The following is a 22,940-nucleotide window of genomic DNA, read 5'->3' on the forward strand; positions in this document are numbered from 1 at the left end:
AAGAACAAAAAGTCATTTGTTTGTGTTTAAGACCTTTTATTTACCTCACTTCTACTTTAAACAAAACTCAAGCACTATTCTACTACTATTAGATATCCAAGAAATCGTCTCAGTCGCTCTATACTATCGTCGACGCTGCCGCACCCTTCTTTGAGCCGTATGGGTATTTTCATAGTCCACGAATTCTTGAATTTCGGTTCATTGCAACTCGAAAAATAAGCGTCGAATAACTAAAAATGAGGCCTACATTTCAGCTTCAAGCTAGATTTGCTTGTTACTTGATTGATTTAAATAGGCATTTCATGACGCTGCTTGCATGCCCTCAGGACGTCGTTGAAGCCCTAGAAGGCAAACGATCAGATTAGAAAATTGAATAAAGGTAACATCTATCAATCTGACATGCTACCGGCCAAACAAAAGAAATTACCAAGGGGATTTGTATTCTGTCCAAACCTTGCTTAGCAGACAAATAGCTGTGTCAGATGAATGATTAATACAGCGTAGGTTCAATAAGGTACCTGGCAAAGGGTGATATCATGCTGGTTCTTAGCGCACTCCATGAACTGCTTCATTTCAAGATAGCAAGGATCGTCGACAGCCTGTTGGAACGAACGCAACAGGATATTACAAATTAGTCAGTATATGCTGTGAGTTTTTTTGGATTATAGGTGTGCAACAAAGATCATTATTTATTGTTACTTCTAAAGAGAGGTACTGGCTGTAAGGCAAGCCATGTATTAACACCCAAGTTCGGAGACGTTTTTGTTTTCAAAATGATAACAAGCATATATTGCGACATGAGTAACGATAGATAGATAATAACATGAAAAATAGTAAATAAAGCCTTAGTTGTTATTACCGGTTGCTGCGAAACGGGCTGAGATGCAGCAGGAGCATCTGAGGACCCCCCTATACACGAAAACGACAAGATATACAACGCACCAAAAGTTATAGAATTCGCCTGTCTACAAATGAAAAGATCTAACATCATATTTCACAATACGTGCTATCGAAAAAAATATTGGACTTCCATATGGACTGCTGTAATAGAAAGCAGATAGAATCTATCCCAAATAAATTCAACCTACTAAACAATTATACACACCTCAGGGTGAGTAATTATAATACATACCAGAAAAAGCACTGGTCACTGCATGTCCAACAGTGTGACCTACTGCTGAACCCACAGCGACTCCAGCAGCTGTTGTGGCCATCTGGGCAAATAGTCCTGGCTGTTGGGAAGCCTGTGGCGCTGCAGGCGGAGCATGCGCCACCTATCAATTTTGTGATCAAAGGTAGAAAAGATAATTAAGCTATAAATTCGAAACTGATATCGCGACGGCAAAAAAACACTTTGAACCTAGGCCACCACGTGTCCCAAACGTTCAAGTAAACACGTTACTTGGTGTGCTACCACGGGAACAGACGTATCATATTTATCACAATCCAACAATACCTGAGTCTGAGCAGGTGCTAAGGCGGGAGGAGCAGCCTTTGCTGGTGGAGCCGGGGCTTGACGGCGCCTGAAAAATCAACCAAAAGAATGCTATTATTGTATGAAGGTAATTAGAAGTCACCCATCAAGACGTAATATAAAGTAGCGATACTAATGGCTGCACGTGCATGGTTTTTTCGACAGCGAATGCTAAAATTTAAATTGTTCTTTGAAGCATAATACATTAGCATCATCTAAAAAGAGAACGTTTTAGCTGGTCGAAACACGCTTGCATTGATTAAAACTAGTTAAAAGAATGAACACTGATCTCGGCTACTACTTATATATATTAGGATATATCCCAGGTAAGCCCTCACACGTAGTCATGGCTAAACGTTGTATAGCTCTTCAATGGAAGCTCTTTGCACGGCCGCTGTTAGCTAGCGAATGGTTACTCCTTCATAAAATGCAACAGGCTGACACAGGTCCTAACATTTATGCCTTTCTTTTCGTCAGTGTCTTTCTCAAAAGATAATTCGAGGCGTTTCCAAAAGATTCGAAACGTTGTTCTATAATTAAGAACAAAGTAGTTGATAACCGCAGCTCGCAACAATGAACCGCGGCTACTCGCCATTCACTCATACATAAGGTTGAGCTGGCGTAACGGTTCAAGTTGGAGAAAAAAACACCTCGAGACGCAACGGAACTAGCCTTTCTGAGGTCTGTAGACCAGTGCCCTCAAGAGCAGACTATGCAAGCTTTACAATCGGTTTTTCGTGCCTACCAGAAAAAGACTACATCAGCATAACATTTATTCGCGTGCTAACATTGAATTACATCGCATGAGAACGCAAAAAGTGTCTGAGAAAAAATTACGCGTAACCTAGCTTCTACTGAAGAAACGTTGACACGTTTCTATTTGGCAGAAGAAATGCTAAAAAAATAGTTCGAACAGATTGTAATGACTCCGTTTGAATTGAGAAATTACTCAACTCGAATTATCTATAAATTGCTTCGTACTGAGAAGAACGATCGACTTGTTTACAATTTTCGTATTCCCTTCAATGATGATGCAAGACAAATAATGCTATAAAACTAAAATTATAGCATTAGGAGCTGATCCTGTTCAATAAGGTTATCAACGACAACATAAATGTCTGGTAACGTCACAGAAATACTGTATTGGGTTATTCCTATTAAAATGGATTGAGAAACTTTTGTCAGTCCTCTAGCACATTCGCGTTAGCGTCTAGTGACGAAAATTCAATCTGAAGTATATAGTCGTTAACTGGAGTTGTTGTTTTACAGTACGCTATTGGTTGTACTAGCTATATCATCAAATAGAACAGGGAATAAAAGACAAATGATGATAATCACATTCGCTATTTTGAATAGCAAACAGAACGAATACGAAATTTAAGGCGGCATAGTGTAAGAATATCACTAATATTAATCCCGATGTCTTATGCAGTACAAATTTACAATGATTTTGTATGTTTAACGTCATTTCAATATGTAACGCGTGGAGTTGTAATACAAACAGTAAAACACAATGCCTACATAAGATTTATTTCTGGTACTGTAAATCCTACACGCCAAAATTCCAGTTCTTTAGAATTTCACGTAAGGTTTAACCATTGATTTAACGAGGCCAGTTGTATATAGAACAGACTATTCGAATGCCCAATATGGCCCACTGTATAGGTATATACCTGTGGACACGGGTGGGCATATCGAACAAACGTTCCCGAAACTTCTACACAGATAAAATCATATTCCAGTGTGAATTATTACGTACGCGAGCATTTTTTTTAGGTAAGAGAACTTTGTTAGATCAAACACATGTTCCCCTACACTGTAAATCAACCTGAAAGTTCATATTCTAATAGAAACGGTACAAAAGGTCAATTATATAGCTGGAGATCACATCATCACAAATGCCCACAACTTTATCAGTAGCCTTCGGAAAGCAATGCATACTTGCTGCAATAATAAGCCTTAATATCAGTTAAACATAAACCTACATTGGAGAAGCCGAACGACGTTGACGAGCCATTTCACTTCAAGAAAAATGCACGTTTTTCGACAACGGTGCGTGTTAGTTTTGAAAGTCACGGCGAAATGCCCGAAACTGAGCTCATAGAAGTCTATCGCTAGAATAAACTCGGTTTATATATTTTCGATTTCGAAAATCATCTAGCTGTGCTCGATACTTTTTGCAATACTGCTGTTTTTTCAGATTTTGTCAATGTTGCATTTTTCTTTTCCTAGTATTGTCCATTATAGCGTAAAGTGTATTAATTAGGAAAATCGTCTTTGAAAGCCAACCTTCTATACAACTACTTCGCCAGGTCCGCTCCAAAATTCAAACATGTGTTTGCACATTTACTTTAACGGTGATTAGTTCCATGATTTGAGTTTATCTGGAGGTAATAAGAAGACGTGTAATGTATTAAATATATATTCGTTATAGTAGTGAAGACCAGTCGTACTAATTCTGTGGTAATGATAGCTACTGAACGTCACTACGACTTAGATCAGTCTATTTAGGGTAATGTTTTCTAATCGACATCGTATACGATAAAACGAACTACTGCGAAAACAAACGGCTATTGCATTAGTGTTTATGAAGGCTTTTAAGTTATTTCGGGAATGATTTACCTATAGGCTGAATTCTTCTGCTGGGGCCGCGTTTGTACCCCACTTTTTAAGGTGCATATGGAAGAATTATTACAATAAGCTGTATCGAAACAGTTAATCGGAAATCAAAATTATGCGTTTTGCTGTAGGTTAAGAGTTACCCAGTTATGAGTTCCATTTAAGTTGTACTAAGAAAATGTCGCTTTCGGATTACAAATACATTACATGAGAGAACCGTGCGCGAAAATACTCATATACACTTTAGGTGTTTACGTTGTTCAGGCGTAGTAACGGGGGTAGGTTGTAAGAAACCAATGGCGCATCGCGTCTAAAAAAAGAAAAATTCAAACAAATGCGACACGCTGTTCTAAAAGAGTTCTAAACTATAAAATGCCACCATAGGAAAAGGAGAGATATAAATAAATGATATGTTTCCTAATCAAAAAGCAGTTCTGTGTTCTAACTTGCATTCCTGTAACTAAACTAAACGTAAAAGCTACAACACATACCATATCGTCACGAGTTTAACCCTAGGGTGTAACTCTACTATAAAGTACTTATATGAATATTTTGGATAATGAACGTTCGTTGCTTATTATTAAGTACTGAAAATTTTGATGTAGTGTGCACCCTTTTTTTGTCGGGATAGCGTACTATCGTAATCTGGACCTTAAGGCCGTGAAGCCTCGGGTTCTCGCACGGTAAGGTGTATATATCAGACTATTCCATCTAGTTTGCAAAAAAGTTTACGGTAATAATTTGTAATACCTTTTCAGCTTCCTAGTACGACATCATGTTCGCGGTTCAGCGTTGCGCTGTGAGGCGTTGTTTCAGCTTGTCAACATATCAACGCAGTATCGTAACAAACTCTCATAGCATCTCTTCTCAGTTCCCGCAGGCCAACTTTGCACACCAGACGGTTTCGGTTCTAGTCAGAAGTCTCAGAGGATATGCAAAATCAAAGCAACGCCAGGGTATCCATTTTTAAATGTGTAATTTACATTTGTTTTACTTGATAACACTTTCTCTATATTAAAGTTTAAGTTCGCTTTTGATGTACGCCAACAGCAAAATTCATAAATATATGCTGATGTTCTGCGCTACCTTGACATACGCTACGTTGTTTTATTACACTAAAATTATCTTAATGATGTACACTCACATAAGCTTTAAGCATTTAAAAAAAAGTTGTCTATATAAACCTCTTGTGCATCTAATAATTCTTTCAGGGTCTACTAGGCATTCATCGGCACGACCAAAAGTCGAACTTAGGGACGACGAATTGTTCGAGGTTATGAGCGTGCAGTTATTTCGAGATAGTATATCACGTGCGTTGCAGAATCTTAGCGATTCTTATCTCAAGCAGTTAACTATTAGCAACGCTGCTGGTATGTATGACTACGGTTCAGCTTTTCCAATTGAAAGCTATTCGCATTTAGTTGTTGCAGTTTTTACGGGAATATGCATGACTTTTATATAAATCAAATGACTATCTTATACATCCTATGACGTACTTAACATTTTTTAAGACTAATTCAATTTATTTGTATTTAGCCAACGTTGAAAGTATCATCGTAAACTTCGAAGGTGAAGAAGTTCAACTTTGTGAGGTAAATTCATTTTAAATTTGAGTGTATGGTATTATTAATACTATCCGTTTTTATCTTATAATGCTGACAAACGTATGCCGTAAACGTAAGTCCGATTTCACCAATTGGATCAATTCGGTTTATTCAGGTGGCACAAATCCAGAAAAAGCCAAATTTAGTGGTTCTACAATTTACCTCGTTCCCAGAAGCGATCAAACCTGCAATGAAAGCTATACAGGACTCCGGCATGCACGCCTCCATGCAACAGGAATCTACTTTCGTGTACTTGCATTTTCCGAAGTACGTTATGAAATACCCTGACGACAGATTTGCTATTATGATGCCTATGTACTATTCTATTTTTCCATTTTTATTTATTTTTATTTTATTTAACAGAAATTATCTTTTCAGAGTAACTCGGCAACAGCGCGAGGACATGGCAAAGAGTGCAAAGACTCTATTCCAAAAATGCAAAGATGAACTTGCACAGGTTCGTATGCATAGATATGCCTTACATATGGTTGCCTGCAGTGAAGCGACCTTGAATTGTATTATTCGTCATAGCGACGTTACTTACATATACATGTGAATTAGCTTCATGGTAACAAAAGCAATATCCTGCAATGAAAGAAACTTTTTTGAATAAAAGTGTTTATCGTGAACGCTTGTGTACCCGTCAAATAAGTACAGTTTAAAGCCTCATTGGTGGACATTATATTTAGTTTAATTTTCCTGCCATAAGACACGTACTTGTAACTGTATAAAACTGAGCTTCTATTTGACAGCATCGCGCTGAAGTGGTAACAGTTTTTCTTTGATTTACATCGGCAGGCGGAACGTCGAGCTACGAAGGAAATTCGAAGTCGTAAAGACGGCCAATCACAGGATCTAATCTACAATGCGCAGCAGCAGGTTTCTGAACTTATTAATGCAATATAGCACGCTTCCTGTAAAGCGATATTTTCAAATTCTACGAAAATAATCGGATTATTTAAACATGTTTTAAAATACGTGTGTCTGCATTTTTCTAATTTCTACGCAATCATTATTAATGACAAATATGATAATCATTTTTCCTGTTCAACCAATGATTCAAGTTTGCAACAAGTTTTTGAAGTAATTCTAAACGTACTGGATCCCTCTATTAAATGCTGTATTAGTGTAGCTAATGATCGGTCTTACAGCAAAATCTCATGTTTCAATTAAATAGGCTAGCCTCCCTTCTTGTGGTGAGTGATCCAGTTAGAAAAATCACACAAATAGCTGATAATGCAATCATTATTGACAAACAAAGTCTATTGTACTGCATGTTACTGACTCATTTCAGGTAAAATACGAAGTGGAGCAAACCGTGATTAAGGCTGAAGCAATGATGAAAACAAAGCAAAATGAATTACTTAGTGAAGGCTAACCATTGTCGGATTATTTCTTTACTTTGTCGTATGCAACGTAGAAAAACGCAGTCAAAAACCAAGACTAAAGTGAATAAATCAATCACTTTAGGCAGTTGAGAACGCTTTTTCAGCTGAGCGGATTATAACTAAAGACACTGCTCAAATAAAGTAGGTATACTTCTGTCCGAGTGTCTGACCACTCATGTCTATTGGTGTGTCTTGTGTTTGCATAAGACACTCTATTTCAAAATAAATAGGTTTTATTATGTAGCCGATTTGTGAATATCCACAGACTGGAAATTAATACTGTCTTTTAAGAAAAATGCTTATATTAGGAACACGTGTCACCTTAATATTGTTGTGTTACTCGGTAATCGTCAATGGTATCAATGTGCACTTATGTTTAGGCATTTTACTGATTATAGATGTTTGTCCGAAAAGATTTTGACGCAAAATAACATTGTCATCGCTTTTTTTAATGTGTAGAATATAAATAAAATGCGTTTCTACAATAGAACTTGATGATATGTTCGACGATTTTGTTTACCATTCTTTATGTACTGATTGTATCAAAATATTAATATTTAATATAAATGGAACTAAAAAACACTTATATTTGATAGAATTAGCGCTATCTCTAGCAATCTGCCTCGGGAATATATTGAGTTTTTGGAATATGTGCTATACAAATTCAGTATACAACAGTTCCAGTAAGTTACAGATACAATTATTGCCGAGTAAATGATCGGCAGGTCCAATCATAGCGCAACAAAGCTGATACTGTCAAGAACAAAGATTTGTTATCATATTGAACTTCGATTCGACTTGGATTCAAAGGTGATATATAAAATTTCTTAACCTCCATGTCGCTGTTAGTGTGTCGTCTTTATTAAACAAGTGTAGGAATAGACACATTTTTTTGTTTGTTACACCATCTGGGTTATAATGGAAAAACGTATCTTTTCTGAAGACGCCTTCCTATATATTTCCTATGTCAGAAAGGCTTCCATTTTGAATCCGTAGTTTAAATTCCGTTCAAAAAGATACTTATGCGATTTTTAAAACTAACTGAAAGTCATTCCCATATACATCGCTAAACTGGCATGTTTCTGGACAAAAATCTTTTCACTTTGATCAAAATTGGACACGGAACACTTGTTGTTGCTTGTAATAAGTTCCTTTCTTCAATCAATATTTAGATTATCTAAATCATATATGCACCATGAGAGCATGTGGACACGCTACTCTTCGCAGCAGTCTAATTATTTTTTAATGTAGATCATATGTTGGCCCGTAGTTTGTCACCATGCCAAGTGATTTGGTGTTTTGATCTCCTAGATACTCGCTCTGTTACCATCTATTAAGAAGGCCAGGGGAGAGAGATTGTCTCCGTCTTCATAACACAGCACAACAACAATACAACTGCATCGCCAATTGGGCGGATTGGAGCGCTGCTGCCATTTTTTCTGGTATTGTACAGCTGCAGAAAGAACTGCGTCATGTACTTCTCAATAATACTCAAAAAAACGAGGAAAAAAGCAGGGAAGGTGCCAGCAGCCCGGGCAGAGGTAAACAATTAAGCAGACGAACTATTATTGACATAGACAGACAGAAGGAGAACGAGTTTGTGTGTTTGCCTACTACGATACTGTTTGTAGTGGTGTCGAGTCTGCCCAGTTCGGTGGGTTAGTGTTTGTCTCCTGATTAATGGTATTTCTGTGCATGACTGTGTGAACAGTGAAGAATCATAGTGTATTTACAATCTGGTTTTTCATTTTTTTTTTTTTATTTATCAAATACGAGTGCCCAAAGACACTCGTATCCTGGCAATTCTCACTAGTTCCAGGTTTTTGCCTTTTAGCTATCACAAGCTTGCACAAAACAGGATAGGTCAGATGCAGTCTATTATCTACGACGTGATATAAAAACACGAAGACGAGCGGTTCGGGCTTTCGTACGTCGGAGCTTCGTGACTGAGCGGTGAGTTTTGCCTAGGGCTGGTTGTAATGGACCGTGGCAATCGATTTTTTTAGTGGCATATCGTGGATTGGTTCGTATTGCGCCTGAATACGTGCCATTTTGGAAGACAGCCCTCGCAAAACGAAACTCAAGCAACACGTACCAGTTGCAATGATGGACACGCCAAACGAAAAGGCTTGTAAACTGTTGGTCCTATAGTGGAGTTCACGTTCTGTCTGTTAATCCGAAATTTTAACGGATGCGATTGTAGTCATTAATAGCGGAGAATTAAAGTATATCGATCTGAGACGTCCTGTTTTTGCTCCTTTAACCGATTAAGTTAGAAATGAATCCAACACGGTTAATCGTCACCTACTTTACACCAGAAGTTATTTATGGTATAAGAATCGACACTGATTAAGTATATACTAATTTGAATTTAATAACTAGATTTTGGACTTGTAAGATTTGGAATTATTCAACAATGATGCGGGTACAACACTTACACAGCAAAGATGCGTTCGAAAGAGCCCACAATTACAAGATAAGACAAAAACAATTTGACCTTTTGCCCAAGGTGAATAGATTTTCGAAAAATTATGCGGTATATTAGCTGTCTCGGTATAATTTTATAGTTTAACTTTAATTTTGACTTTCAGGATCAGCTGTTTTTTGGATTGTTCTTTGATTGTCGCAATCCGAAGGAACGCCTTTCGTTGGCGTTCTATATTGGTACGATGATTAAATTATTTCAAACGAAGAACGCGTCTAAGGATGGATCAGACCCAAGTGCCTCGAAGAGGACCTGCGCAGCTCAGCTTAGGATAAACAAGGACGTGAATGAACTGGAACTACCTCCGGGGTGCCATATTGATTTTCCTGGTACGCCGTAGTAAATACGTAACTTGAAATAGATGCAAATATGGGTGTAACAATTTTTGTATTCTGTGACATATCCAATGTCGACCTTTTTCATACGTATCCCGCTAAGCGAACAGACAGACTTGGATAATAGACGTTTGTATTAATATATCTTACCCACATATTCGTGTGTGTATCTTTCCTGTTGTTTCAGATAAAAATGATTTTCTAAATTTCCGCTTATCCATCGCACCCGACGAGGGATTTTACAAAGTATGTTATTTACTAAAACATAGCATTATTATAGAGTCACTAAGATGATATACTAAACAATATTGATTACGATGCCATTTTTATAAAATAAACAGTAAATAATATATGTCCTCCATTCGTGTTACAAGCCCTACATGGTCATAGATCATTGTGTGCTGCGTTCTTGTTCGCCTCAGAGCAAACCTAAATTTAAGCCTAAAAACAAAAATCTGTTTCTAAATATTGATTGTACAGGAATTTAGACGGCGTCACGCAAGGCTGGTCGAGATAGATTTTCCTTTAAATTAGGTCACCAGTTTTGTCAAACATTGAACCATTACAGATCGCGTTTCGGTTTTTCTTAATGAAGTTTATTAGCTTGGTAAACAAGGGTTTTACTGACTTTCAGAGGCCTTCATAATGTTGTTTTTTTTTCGTAAATAAATGTTGTATATTCTAACGAGACGTAGTGCAGAGGATTTAGCACATAGTTTACGGCATGAAGTTTCTGAAAAGAGCATGTTCTCATTGGACATGCCGGTGAGAATTAAGTAAACTTGATTTCAATAGTTCATATAGCACACACTACACATCAACTGACCCAAGGTATGTTTTTCAAATTACAGGGTGGTCGCTTTCTGTTCATATTTAAAGTTCCCGCTAACTACCCTCATGATCCGCCAAAGGTTCACTGCGAGACGAGAGTGCGTTTCTCTTGTATTTCTTCTGTCACCTATCTACTCGATTCGCTTATTATTTTTTACCAAATTGTAACGGAATTAGGAGATGTACAGAATGTTTGCCGTCTCTCAAGTAACTGAAATAGATTGATGGAAGGCTTCAAATTAATTATTATATTTGATCACGCATACCGTAGAATATTGGAGCACTAATATACTAATAACATGGTATATTCCATTTGATCTTTAGGTTTATCACCCAAATATCGATATGTCTGGCAACATCTGTCTCAATATCCTTCGAGAAGGTATAGGAATATTTGCGAAAGTGTAATTAATGCTGAAGAAGAACCCATTGTATCATGTGCATTAAATATTTAATGCATAAACACTTCATATTTCGTTTTTCGAAATGTACGCTAATTTTTCATTAGGCGCGGTCATATATGGTCACTGGTCTATAAATATTTTGTCCTGATGTTGTAATCGATGCTATTCCGTTTCTAGACTGGAAGCCGGTTCTCACAGTCCAGTCGGTAGTGCATGGGCTTCTGTTCCTGCTCCTCGATCCTAATCCTGACGATCCTCTTAATAAGGATGCAGCACAAGTCCTACAGACCAACAGGTATAGCTTCTGTTAAAAAAAAATGTGATTCGTGAGCTCGCCAAAAGAGTAGCATTTGATTCTTCGTGACCTTGAGTGTTTGAACCTGCTTGTCATTTTGAACGATCTGTCTTTCTGAGGGCAACTGCTTCCTGAAAACGTAGTATATTGAGCCTGGTTAAACGATGTAGTAGGCTACGAATTTTATTTTCTGCAATGCGGCACTATTTGTTATTTTTTTTTTATTTTGGCCGCTGATGGTTACCTTAAATGCGTCTAACTTAATCTGCCAGTGTTTATTGCCCTCTAGAGCTTGCTTAATATATGTTTCATTTTATCTACTTACTATGGCTTGATATATACCACTTGCACATAGTACATATTGTATATATGATCCAGATCACTGTTGTCAAGTTCTTAGTATATACTTAATAGTTGATTTAGCTCGTAAGTCTGGTTATAGCATGTGAATTACCGCGACTTAGGGAATTATAAGTCTTCAAGTATTAGTTTACCTCAATAGAGCTTTTGAATTGATTGATTTGCGGTTTGAAAGTAGCTAAATAGTTATTTATATAATTAAAATACGTTAATTTATTTTTTAATTATTTTCGACACTATTCAGTATTTATTTCTAGTAAGGGTATAATTCTTTTTAAAGCACAGTTTTAGTAGCCAAAGCCAACATACATTGCTTATAAATCTGCGTCGCATAACACAACGCCTTTTTTTGTTATTTCATTACAGCCGAACAGGTGCTTTTTGCTAGGTTGTCAATAGCTGATTAACCGCTTGTCTTGTACTAACAGTTCTCTTGTTCCTATCTCTTACAGGAAAATGTTTGAGCAAAATGTGCGACGCATGATGCAAGGCGGGGGCTCTTCAATGGGGATGTATAAATAACATTAGTAATAATCATGTAAATAAAGTATAATTATAATTCTAAATAAATAACGAATAAAAATTGCAAACAAAAATATAATCATTGCTAGATGATGCTATGACTCTAAGTTGTCATGCAAGGATGTGGAAAAATGTTTAACGGAAAATCGTAGTAAGGACCGTTGGCGATACCTCCTGCTCCCAAAGCACATGAGCAACAAGGCGCAGCGATACTTAAACTCCCAATGTTCGTAAGAGCCGAAACTTCATGTATGAAAGGAGCAGGCATATATACCGCGAAGTCATTAAGCGTCTATTTCAGACAGCGTATACGTCATGCGCTGCCGTCATCCTTCGACATCCAGTGGTTGTCATTCGACGTCTGCATCGTTACGGTTAGCAAGTTTTCCTTGTTCGCGTTATATGGTATCGAGTACCGCATCTGCATATATAGATAAATCTGTGGTTCTATATATCTAGAGTACTTCGTGGGTTCATTTTTGTCATAGTGATGTACAAGTGATATCAGTTTATGGCAACATTATTCACAAATATGTTTAGGAGAATTTTAACAAAATGGTTAATGGAATCTTACTTATACTAATGCTTTTCCTCTATGTATTTTACTTTTACAAGTCTGTATGCATCAGTCCTCCCACGACGCACATAAACGTGTGTTCGTATTGCTTTTAGTTGAAACAACTGTAATTGGTTTGAAAACCTTTTAATGAATGAAAATAGGGAGAAAATGGTGATGAACGATTACGGAAATGACGACGACACTTATGAGCCGTGAATCTGTGAAATATGATCGACGGGTGTGATATTGTCGAATAAAGCAATGGTTATTAAATTGTATGTATAGGGGGAAAAGGGAATTATAATAAAGTTTAAGTGGAGAATTGATGCTGAGAGTGTAATAACTGACTAGTCCTTGGTTGATTGGTCACACTTAGAGAAATGTTGGATTTAACTCTAAGATTATGAGAGAAGAACTCTATTTAAGGAGTTGCAAGCATACTAGTTGTTGTCCGAACAACCACGGTATGAGCGTATCCAAGATGTACGAGCGTTAGCTCAAAAAAACAAGTTGAAGAGCAAGCTAACCTTGAACTTTGTATATTTGATAGGATTATAACAAAATTATAATCGAACATTTTTGTAAAGTGGGTTGCGGTATTTGTCAGTTTACAAACATGGTGCATGGCGGCAATTCCTTTTTTTTTTTTGTATGAAACACCCCATTCGTTTAGTAATTCGAACTTTTGCACAGTTATGCGTTGTGATCTTTGGGTATATCTATGACTACACAATTTTTATCATACATGCTATTTCAAAAACAAAAAAGGTTAAAAATTTGGTCTCCGTAAACTTTTTTTGAAGCTACTACCTAAGCTTTGGAAAATCCTGTGCGAACTATAATTTCATATTGGATGTAATGGTTACAGCATAAATATACGTATATATATTTAATATTGAACTAATGTTTGTTAGTAGACCGTGGACTCATATTTAATCTGAAATGATCCGATCTCGTCACAAGGACGAGTTCTTCAATATGCGAAGGGAAATGGGAAAGAGAGGGAAAACTCGAAAAAGCTCGGAAGTCCACCATTTTTTGAAAGAGATACAAGGTGTGTACAAAAATAATTCTATTCCGACGGACAACGGGTCATAATATATTCATCAACGCATTCGGAGTCGTTAGCGTCAGTCCTACTTTTCACGCGTAGATGGATTTCATCCGTTAAATTTACCGAGTCTCAACGGCTGCTTGTTTTATGGATGTTGGGTACTTCACGCGTAGGTGGATTTCATCCGTTAAGCTTACCGTATCTTAACGGCTGCTTATTTTATGGATTTTGGGTACAAGTGGCTCGTGTCTAGTGTATAAGGTGTTGTATTCTACATCAGGGAAGATGATATATAACGCCAGTAAGTACTTTAAACTGTATTTACCGTTTTTCTCCTATTTGTTTCTTCCGTATGGCTAATGCCTAAATCAAATTTAAACACAAAAATGGAATGCTTTAAAATAATTGGGTTTGTCAATGCAAAAAGCTAATTATTGTTTCAGAGTATACAAAAAAATAATTCTGCAGTTAAAAGAACTGTCTTATCAACAAGCTGTTTTATTTTTCGAACACACCTGGTAACTATCGCCGAACATTTGCAGTCTTCATGGCATTAAATACTTAATTCACTTAATAATGGGGATTCTTTTGCTTGATAAGTTTAATCTCTCATCTATTCCTGTGTAGAACATCACATCTGATACAGAAGCTCTTTTTACCCAAAGTCCTTCACAAAGGCCGCCGTGCAGGCACGATAGAATGATGATAAAACCTAGGTGATAAAATCTACCTCCATTATACATAAAGCTCTGTACAATCAAAAAATATTATATGCTACGTTTTCATGTACTGCGCTACAAAGTAAGGAAAGAGTTTGAGCCGTCGTTAAGATCAACAAGCTTTCGAGAGGTAAAAAAAATGGACGCCAGATGAAGCTGAAAGCTTCGTCGATACTGCCTCACTGTGTACCTTTTTGATGGTATAATGTATTATTAAACGCAGGAGTATATTAAGTGGGCTAGGTATGAACCCGTATACGTATATATATGAATTAGGTCAGGGAAAATATTACCACATGCTATCTATGCGTAATGAACGAATGGAAGTTTTACACTATAACTCCATAGCGTTCGTTGGAATGGTGGTCTCCCGTAATGACTTAGCAACTAACTACGTGCCGCTTATTGCACTAAAAGACTGACTGTAAATTTGAATCTTAAGGTACACATGTTTCTTTCATGCTGGAGATCAGTCGTTTAATGCAGTACTTGCCCAGTGCTGGACGTAAAACTTTATTTACTTATATGGTTTTGAAACTAGATGTAAATGTACTTTGTTTTACGCTCAAGTCATTCGTCTGAAGCAGTATTTAATGTAAAGTGTCGGACACCTTTCTATAAGATTTGATAAAATGTGATACAAATTTTATCTCAATGTGTAACGGTGAGTCATATAGTCCCTGCTTAGACTGCATGCTACTACTAAAGATCGCCTAGTAGAGGTCATTCTTGTGAAGGTTTTGCTTACAAGCATTTTATCCATGAGCATGAAAGCAAAATGGTGTAAATCGACTCTACCCTATATTTAACCGGTGTGGTGACGGATAGTTTCTAGAAAAGACCGACTAGTATTTGTAGTTTTCTATGCTTCCATTACCTTGTATGTGTCTATCACTTTATGTGCCATCACCTTTTTTGTCTGATAATGGATTATTGTAAACCGTCAGGCGTCTGTTGATAGACGCGATATAACGCGCACTACGGTTGGCATTTCGTTGGCCACTGTTCATCTGTAACCTTGATTGCAAATCTTTAATGCTAGGCTTTGCGTTCTTATATTCGCAATCTTTTTATTAGTACTGTTATCATTATTATTCCTTTAAATCGTTGATGTACCTAACAAAGGTACAAACAAACGATGGCGGTGTAATAGATAAACCTGTGATGATGTGCGTGGGAATCCCCACGCACATCATATTTTATTGTGAAGAGTTATGATTGAACTAACGCTTGCTTGTGCTCTAAAAACGCGACAACGCTTCCAGGCAAATGAGATGCAGCGGGCTATATATTAGCCGCTCTGACCGTTTCACAGAATAATTTATGACTTTAATCGCGGACCCTTATGAAGATAAGAACGGTAACAGGTCACGAGAGGTGTGAAGAACATGTAACAGATGCCATGTTAAAGGTGCAGAACTGTGTTGCAACTAATTCTAAATACAAAGCTTTATCTAGCAGGCACAAAGGTCATCGATGAGGTCGCAAGACTGGACCATCGCGTCAGCCTGTATAAGGCTTCCAAGTTTAACTAGAATTTCGGAAAGTATCGGCAGTTATGGCACTTCTTCGACCTCCACGTGTATTGCCATATTACTGCTGCAACCTGAAAGATCCAGGATGTCAGAAAAAGTTCTCAGAACTGCGAGGATCAGTGACCGATCGGACTTCTCTTTCCGTCCGCCATTTTAATTAGATCGACGTAATCAAAGGGTTATGTGAATTAATCACGCTTTTACGTTTACACAAACTGAGAAAGCGAAGCCTGTAAACTTACCGGTTTAAAGGCTTCGCCTCATTGATTAGTGTAAATACAAAAGAAGAAATTAATATCGGTTACTCGACAACGTTGTTCGTATCTAACATTATCAATTGATGACTGACTGTCAATAGAGCAGTTCTTTAGAGGGAAAAAGTGGAAGATGAAGGGTAGTCGAAACAGGTAGATTCTTATCTAGTGATCCAAAAATCAACGTATTTTTGCAGATTGAGAATGTAATCTACGCTCTCTCGAGACTATCCTACAGGAACTACATAGAAGTAGGCATCCTTTCAAAGGCAACACAAAAAAGGAGCATGACTTCTGTGTCTCGAATGAGATACAGATTTCCTCTCTCAAAAAGCGAGTAGCCGTAATGTTGGTTATAAACACGACGTTTCTGCGGTTGAAAATGACTGCATGAGATAAATCGGAAGTTTTCCTGACCGCGGGATATTTCGTAAAATCTGGACGTACTTAAAAACCTGGCCTTGTACTCTATTTTGATGCGCCGTTGATGACCAGATCACCAAGTCATTACGTGTCATACTGAATAGGTGGTCATTTTGAATCCGGAGGACGCACGTCTTCTCCAAGACGTCCTCGATAAGTTCTGTTACAGATTGCTTAAGAATCACGACCTACGAATCCTTACAACACTTGAGGGGTGGTCAGCCGCAAAATGAACAAATTCGAGTGCTCCTGCCATTAGTTTAGTTACGTACAACCAAGTTTATATTCTTCATTCGACTTCAAACGGCCTTGCCGGCAATATAGCACAGCGTCACCACCTGGGTCTTACGGCTAGCTAGGTTCTTGAGGCTTTTTGCATAATTCACGAACTACTGGCAGCTCTTCACTTTAGAAAGTTACAGGTCTTACGGCGTGACCATTTCAAGCGTGACAGTCAGTTGTTGTCAATTTTTTTTGTGAAAATATAAGCTAAGGATAATTTTGTGTTTCTAAAGTAAAGAGTTTGACGCCCGCTCGTCTTAGCTTAGAAAAATGGCCCATAACTTTAGTCCAGTTAGGTAAGTTTGTCGATCCGTGTATTCCATCGAACACTAAAATTTTTTTGAAGCAGACAGCAACACCTCAAATTGATTGAATGGCATAAGCCTTGTCATTTGAAAAGTAAACAACAACTAAAGCCTAAAGAAAACTTTTGGAGTCACTGGAGACTGCAGCACCGTCGTTTTTCTAATCTTAATTAGGCAGAGTATAGTGTCAGAAACCACAACAAGCTTTCTTGTTGTTAAACTCTCAAAATACCTTACGGAAGTGGCCGTTTTCTTTAGTAAGTCAACGAGTAGCGGTTTTCATCGCATTCGTAAAAGCCATTGGTAATTCTTATGAAATCTGTAACCGGGAAAATGATGAATATGTCCGCGGCTATCTTTACTTGCCAGAAATCACCGCTTAAGTGAATATGTCCGATTCGGGTGCAAGTGGACCGACCAGTCATATCACAATGTTAGTCCACTAGTAAAAGTCTTTGCGGGGCAAATAATCGATGTCCTGGTGAAAAGCTGAAATACGAAAACCAATAATACCATAAAAGATCACTTGGAAAAATTCAATCGGTTTAAGTAATTGCCGTCAAATGAATTGTACTCGCTAGTAAAATGTAGACACTTAAGACCAGACTACTAATCAGGCCACCATAGTGATAAATAATGAACTACAGGCATTTATTGACAAGCTTTCGCTTTCATCGATCCTCGAGGTTTGTCTCACCCTAATGAACCAAGGCCAATGAAATGGCGCGCCGGATGCTTCGTCGAAAAACGGTCTACGCTGTTTCTCTTTTCTAGAAATCTCTAACGGAGTCGATACTAGCAGTACACGCGCGACTCGGTCAACAATCGTCTCTATTGTCTCCTATCGTTTCGAAATCGTCGAGGCCTCACTTCAACCTGTCATTTATTATAAAGTTGATGATAACGATTACACGGGTAGTAATCTATATTGATTGTATTGGACATGCGCAACCAATTAAAAAGATTCCGGTTATATATCGACCCGTTGGTAAGTCATTCGCCATGGTAAAAATTTCTACCTTTCTAATCAGTCAGGCGAATGTCCTTTGATTAACTGTGATAACCTTTGATGTCGAGTCGATCTGATACGATACCACAATATATGTACTGTATGTACGTACTCAGGATTGGCGTAGAACAATGTGCTGCAATTTCGCTTTTTTACTTAACGACCTGCGTCTAGCCTACGAAAATTGCCTTTGTATAAGACGTAAATAGGAATACCGCTTAATTTATTTAGACCTCTTTACTTCTTGTTTATTCACTGGCTTTAAAGGCTGCATTTTGGTCAGTTTATTCAGCCAGAACAGAGCCGGTACGGTACGGAATTCTGATAATCAGTAACCATATTATGTTGGCACGGTATGCGGAATGCCCTCTTATCCTGTTTATCCAGTTAATGCCCACCCTTTTTGCTTGAAATGATAATAAATGGAATCTGTGACCTGCACTTTTATTATTTTTTTTAGTATTTGCTACCTTGAGTATTTATGGTGTAGAAAAGTTTAGGAAATTTAATATGGATATGATTTTTGTAGTACTAAAATTAGGGTGCTAAATAGAAAGTAAACTATAGCCCAATTAAATAACAACTTGGAAAGTACCGCATCTGAAATGTTTTTCATTATCAACATTTGGCGGCGGGAGTCCGTCTTTTTATAGCGATTTATACACTGGAAAAGGAGCTAGGGTCCGCTAATTGTAGAAAGAAAATTAATGGTATTATTAAAAATGATTGTGGTCTCCCCTATTATTGGTGCTTTCGTAGAATGCATGTAATACAAAAAACTTAAAGGTTTTTAAGGGCTTTTGCCAAAAGGAACTAAACCTTTGGTTTTCTCAAGGATCTGTATGATTCCTTTCATTTTGCTTTCTATGGTTGTTTGTCTTTCCATGGCCATGAGCCTTTTCGTTACTAGTGCGTTAAAAACCACTACTATTATACCAATTGTAAGCAGCAAAGCTAAATTTTTTCCACGAGTCACTTCTTCATTCACTCCTGTTTTATCGGGGGTCACTGGCCTGCCCTGGAAACTTATGGCCTCAATAGATTATCAGCAAAAGGTTTCCTGCACTGAACAGCACAATGTAAAGAAAAAATTTGATATAGCTCAGACTTGGTGACTGAAAACAAAATGATGTTTTGTGGGCCAAAGAATGCAGCAGTCACTGCATTACATAAGTAGGTGGCTATTTGCTAGACTAAAAAAAAAGGTATAATAAAGCGACCTGAAATTAGGCGATGGTTGATTGAATGGATAACAAAGGAGTTACTCATTAAAAGCAGGCTTGGTCAAACATATGTAGAACGAGGAAGCACGAATAAGAGATAAAGACTCACATGGGATATTGTATATTCACGGGAACTTATGAATCACGTCAGAGGTCTAGTTTGTTCACCTTATTGGAACTTTATGAACTTCTTGCTAAGATAATCAAATCTCGACATTATATATATATATATATATATATATATATATATATATATAGTTTATGTTAAACTTAAAATTTGCCGCAGAACATTGTCTTGAACATTACTGTACACATCTCCTGCATTGAGTGCCAAAACTACCAATGTCTAAAGCTATGCTATTAAAATATACATATTTAATATTCCGACACATCGACAGTCACATACACATATGTATCTTCAGGAGCATATAAATACGCTGCTAGATAGTAAATGTGTAGATCCAGAGACCGTTAACAACTGCGCATAACTTATAAACGTGATGTTTTATAAAATAATGTTCCACATAACATATATATGAACGCGCAGCTTAATTTAGTTACATTGTCATATGCTATACTTTTTGCCTCCATCATGGAGTTTGGCTCCGTTAACGACAGCCGCAAATTTTTTGTCTACCAACGACTCAGTTCGTCCGTTCTTTCACTGCTTTCTTACTAGAGCTCATAAGGGCTCAACTCGGGCCTTTCGTTCAGCTGACAAAGGCGTGGAAGTTTGGCTAACTCCAACACTCGAGAATCGATCGATTCGGAAAACGTAGTCGCACCCTGAAACTTGTTGGGGTTGGGCATCTAGCCCGTTGAAAACTCGGAGGCGGTGGTCCTCAGTTATTTGTCAGCGTTTTGACGGAGGTGAATGAACGAAAATGAAGGAACATTATTGCATGACCTCGAAAAAGCGTTTGTGTCTGTATACATATGTACGGTGCAAAATTAAGATTCCCGGCACATAACGTGGTACATGTTACGTAACTAAAATATTAAGCCCTGCGTCTACAAAGAATTTATTAGCCATAAAAGGATTTCACAGTTATGGTAAATTAATGATGAACAAGAAGGTTAAAAGTTGAAAGAAAAATAGAGGACGCGCATTGACGGCGTAATATTAACTTTTGGATCTAACTAATCGGATCTTATTTCAACGTAATCAAACCGTAATTTTTTCTAATCATATAAAAAATATCCCATTATAAGCAAAAACAGAAGTTTTTAAACAATCATTTGCAAACTTATTTTGTTGCGGAACTTTGTCTACGTCTATTTTCAATACTGTCAGCTCGGGTGTATTTACCTCATCCCTTTGTGGTAGGTTCCAATCTTGGCGTTAACAGACCGTTTCGTGGTAGAAACCTGCCGTTTGAAGCAGTGCTTAATGGCTTCAGTAGCGCACGTAAAGCGGAAACATTGTTAGCTTAAGAAAGGGGGCGTATGAATATTGATTGATAAAAATACAACGTTAGGACCACAAATACTAACCCAAAAAGCCTGAGAAGAAAAATGCTGTTGTTGGAAGAATCATTTTATTTGTAAAAATCATCTTCATTTGCTTCTTATTGAGCCGTCGATCCTTGTACAATAAAGCTTATTACACAGCTAGAATATGGTATTTTTCTTTATCTCTGTGTGAATGTTACTTCTCTTTAACTACAAAAAAGTGTATAATACTTTTTTTGCCACGAAACTGTTCGGGCTACTTGTAGCTTTTAAAGTATGTTTATTCTAATATATACAGTAGAAACAAGTTGTCTTAAAATTATAAATTTTTGCAATTTAGAAGAATCGCCTGTTTCAAAAGACGCCAGCCTTTATAAAGGAAAATTACATTATCCCGCCTTGAAAATAAGCCGCCGTGTATAAATAAACATTACCAAGAACCGGGAATTTGTTTATAGAAGCTTCGCTAACAGAGACAAATTGGTTTCAAGTAATTAATTTATGCTTTAAGCAACCTCATTCTGCTAAATCATTATGTTTAATCATAATTTCTCGCATCAGCACCGTTATTACAAGAGTGCGACAAAGCCTGCGTCATATAAGCTGTAATAAAATGTTCTTTCAACATAAATGGCATGCATAGATGTAGTTTATTCCTGGTCTATAAATTTTGACAAGATCGACGGCAGGTTTTTCCTTTTAACTTGAAAGTTTCGAGTGCTATAGCTCAGTCATTTGTCTCAAAACAAGCGCGAAAATAGAAGAAACGAATCATAAATGACTAACGATCTCCAGTTTTAGAGTGATGCAAAACTGTTGTAGCACAAAAGTCAAACAGATCAGACAGTGTTATTTTGAAAGTCTGCAATAATAGTGGTACTTTCATTTAACACTTTGCTAATAATAATAATGCACGTTTAAATTTTCACCTTTGGCACTTGTGTAAGCATCGCTCCAGACAGCTGGGCCCGAGCACGAAACGCCCAGTTCCGAATCAAACCCACCCTACGGGTCCCCAAGTTTAGTAGACCAACGTGCTCCATTCAATAACGAACGTCTATCTGCTGAGCCACCTACCCAAAACTGTTGCCAACAATTCGCATTGGTTAATTTTATGTTTTCAAAACTATTATAGATGCATTTGGATTACGGTTCTCTAAATATCCTGGACAGGATTAGTTATCGTGGCAACTATAATAAATACGTTTTAATTTATTCTCAGTGGCTTAATTAAGCTTTCGTGGCCAAAGACTCATAACAGTGCGTGGCAATAATCTCTAGAAGTTCACGTCAGAGATGGAACTAACGGTATATCTATAAGATTTATTAAAGGAGCAACCCAAACTAAAAGCCTTTGCTGTGGTTTTGTGTCGTCGAGAGGCTAACAGTCTTTGTGGTGTGCCCATGTGACCTGTATGCTCGAATGGTTTACTAACGATTATAGTAACACGTTGTTTATATACTTGTAGATTATCTATTGTACTTAGATGTACAAGTCACACCTTGACATCCTTATTTGTAATAGTTACAATACGAATGCATCATATAAACAAATAGTTAATAAAAGATCACTTAAGCTAACATGATAAAATCTTGCTGCATGTCGTTATGGCGTACTTTTATGTCCTATCTCATCTCGGAATGTTAGATGTCAAAGTAAAAAGCCAATATTGCAAACCTGAAATGGCACGATCTCTTCTAATGCCTTAACGTTCTGTTTTTTGCTCATACACCGAATAAGCAATTTGTGTCTACGCGGTTTGTACTATGAGTAGAGCAAAAAAATATAGCATATATATATATATATA

The 22,940-nt window shown here is 37.3% G+C and overlaps 3 protein-coding genes across 10 annotated transcripts; 2 read left to right on the forward strand and 1 right to left on the reverse strand.

Moving 5' to 3' along the window:
* Nucleotides 1-15: 15 nt before the first annotated feature.
* LOC111246841 (coiled-coil-helix-coiled-coil-helix domain-containing protein 2-like) lies at nucleotides 16-3,617 on the reverse strand. Of its 5 annotated transcripts, none has more exons than XM_022797110.2 (6): nucleotides 3,460-3,617; nucleotides 1,457-1,523; nucleotides 1,133-1,274; nucleotides 860-909; nucleotides 519-599; nucleotides 16-341 (listed from the first exon to the last, which is right to left on the reverse strand). In XM_022797110.2, exons 1-6 carry the CDS (start codon nucleotides 3,489-3,491, stop codon nucleotides 288-290), a joined length of 426 nt encoding a protein of 141 aa, XP_022652845.1. In that variant the 5' UTR covers nucleotides 3,492-3,617; the 3' UTR covers nucleotides 16-287. The 5 variants fall into 5 exon arrangements, with proteins under 5 accessions (XP_022652845.1, XP_086840743.1, XP_086840740.1 ...); XM_086984617.1 differs by lacking the exon at nucleotides 3,460-3,617 and adding an exon at nucleotides 3,234-3,369; XM_086984614.1 differs by lacking the exon at nucleotides 3,460-3,617 and adding an exon at nucleotides 3,148-3,182.
* A 132-nt stretch (nucleotides 3,618-3,749) lies between these two features.
* mRRF1 (mitochondrial ribosome recycling factor 1) lies at nucleotides 3,750-7,592 on the forward strand. Of its 3 annotated transcripts, none has more exons than XM_022797103.2 (8): nucleotides 3,750-3,864; nucleotides 4,852-5,049; nucleotides 5,305-5,463; nucleotides 5,630-5,685; nucleotides 5,813-5,964; nucleotides 6,076-6,154; nucleotides 6,496-6,576; nucleotides 6,992-7,592. In XM_022797103.2, the coding sequence occupies exons 2-8, from the start codon at nucleotides 4,869-4,871 to the stop codon at nucleotides 7,073-7,075; spliced, it is 792 nt and encodes a 263-aa protein (XP_022652838.1). In that variant the 5' UTR covers nucleotides 3,750-3,864; nucleotides 4,852-4,868; the 3' UTR covers nucleotides 7,076-7,592. The 3 variants fall into 3 exon arrangements, with proteins under 3 accessions (XP_022652838.1, XP_022652839.1, XP_086840731.1); XM_022797104.2 differs by lacking the exon at nucleotides 3,750-3,864 and adding an exon at nucleotides 3,997-4,147; XM_086984605.1 differs by lacking the exon at nucleotides 3,750-3,864 and having other exon boundaries at nucleotides 4,929-5,067.
* A 1,459-nt stretch (nucleotides 7,593-9,051) lies between these two features.
* Nucleotides 9,052-13,202, forward strand: UbcE2M (NEDD8-conjugating enzyme UbcE2M). 2 transcript variants are annotated; one of them, XM_022797105.2, is made up of 7 exons: nucleotides 9,056-9,212; nucleotides 9,677-9,899; nucleotides 10,093-10,151; nucleotides 10,757-10,834; nucleotides 11,061-11,118; nucleotides 11,318-11,435; nucleotides 12,248-13,202. In XM_022797105.2, the coding sequence occupies exons 1-7, from the start codon at nucleotides 9,189-9,191 to the stop codon at nucleotides 12,315-12,317; spliced, it is 630 nt and encodes a 209-aa protein (XP_022652840.1). In that variant the 5' UTR covers nucleotides 9,056-9,188; the 3' UTR covers nucleotides 12,318-13,202. The 2 variants fall into 2 exon arrangements, with proteins under 2 accessions (XP_022652841.1, XP_022652840.1); XM_022797106.2 differs by lacking the exon at nucleotides 10,757-10,834 and having other exon boundaries at nucleotides 9,052-9,212.
* The last annotated feature ends 9,738 nt before the right edge of the window (nucleotides 13,203-22,940 follow it).

The sequence above is a fragment of the Varroa destructor genome, unplaced genomic scaffold (assembly GCF_002443255.2).
Source record: "Varroa destructor unplaced genomic scaffold, Vdes_3.0 BEIS01000003.1, whole genome shotgun sequence".
Taxonomy (NCBI): Eukaryota; Metazoa; Arthropoda; class Arachnida; order Mesostigmata; family Varroidae; genus Varroa; species Varroa destructor.

What these genes read in the sequence shown, in the direction of transcription:
- mRRF1 (XM_022797103.2), top strand. Translation starts at nt 4,869, where the DNA reads ATGTTCGCGGTTCAGCGTTGCGCTGTGAGGCGTTGTTTCAGCTTGTCA. An exon ending in AAGAAGTTCAACTTTGTGAG is followed by an intron (nt 5,686 to 5,812) that starts GTAAATTCATTT and finishes CGGTTTATTCAG; the next exon opens with GTGGCACAAATCCAGAAAAA. An exon ending in GCAAAGATGAACTTGCACAG is followed by an intron (nt 6,155 to 6,495) that starts GTTCGTATGCAT and finishes TTACATCGGCAG; the next exon opens with GCGGAACGTCGAGCTACGAA.
- UbcE2M (XM_022797105.2), top strand. Translation starts at nt 9,189, where the DNA reads ATGATGGACACGCCAAACGAAAAG. An exon ending in TGGACACGCCAAACGAAAAG is followed by an intron (nt 9,213 to 9,676) that starts GCTTGTAAACTG and finishes TTTGACTTTCAG; the next exon opens with GATCAGCTGTTTTTTGGATT. An exon ending in CAAGTCCTACAGACCAACAG is followed by an intron (nt 11,436 to 12,247) that starts GTATAGCTTCTG and finishes TATCTCTTACAG; the next exon opens with GAAAATGTTTGAGCAAAATG.
- LOC111246841 (XM_022797110.2), bottom strand. Translation starts at nt 3,491, where the DNA reads ATGGCTCGTCAACGTCGTTCGGCTTCTCCAAT. An exon ending in CGTCGTTCGGCTTCTCCAAT is followed by an intron (nt 1,524 to 3,459) that starts GTAGGTTTATGT and finishes TTGATTTTTCAG; the next exon opens with GCGCCGTCAAGCCCCGGCTC. An exon ending in TAGCACCTGCTCAGACTCAG is followed by an intron (nt 1,275 to 1,456) that starts GTATTGTTGGAT and finishes CAAAATTGATAG; the next exon opens with GTGGCGCATGCTCCGCCTGC.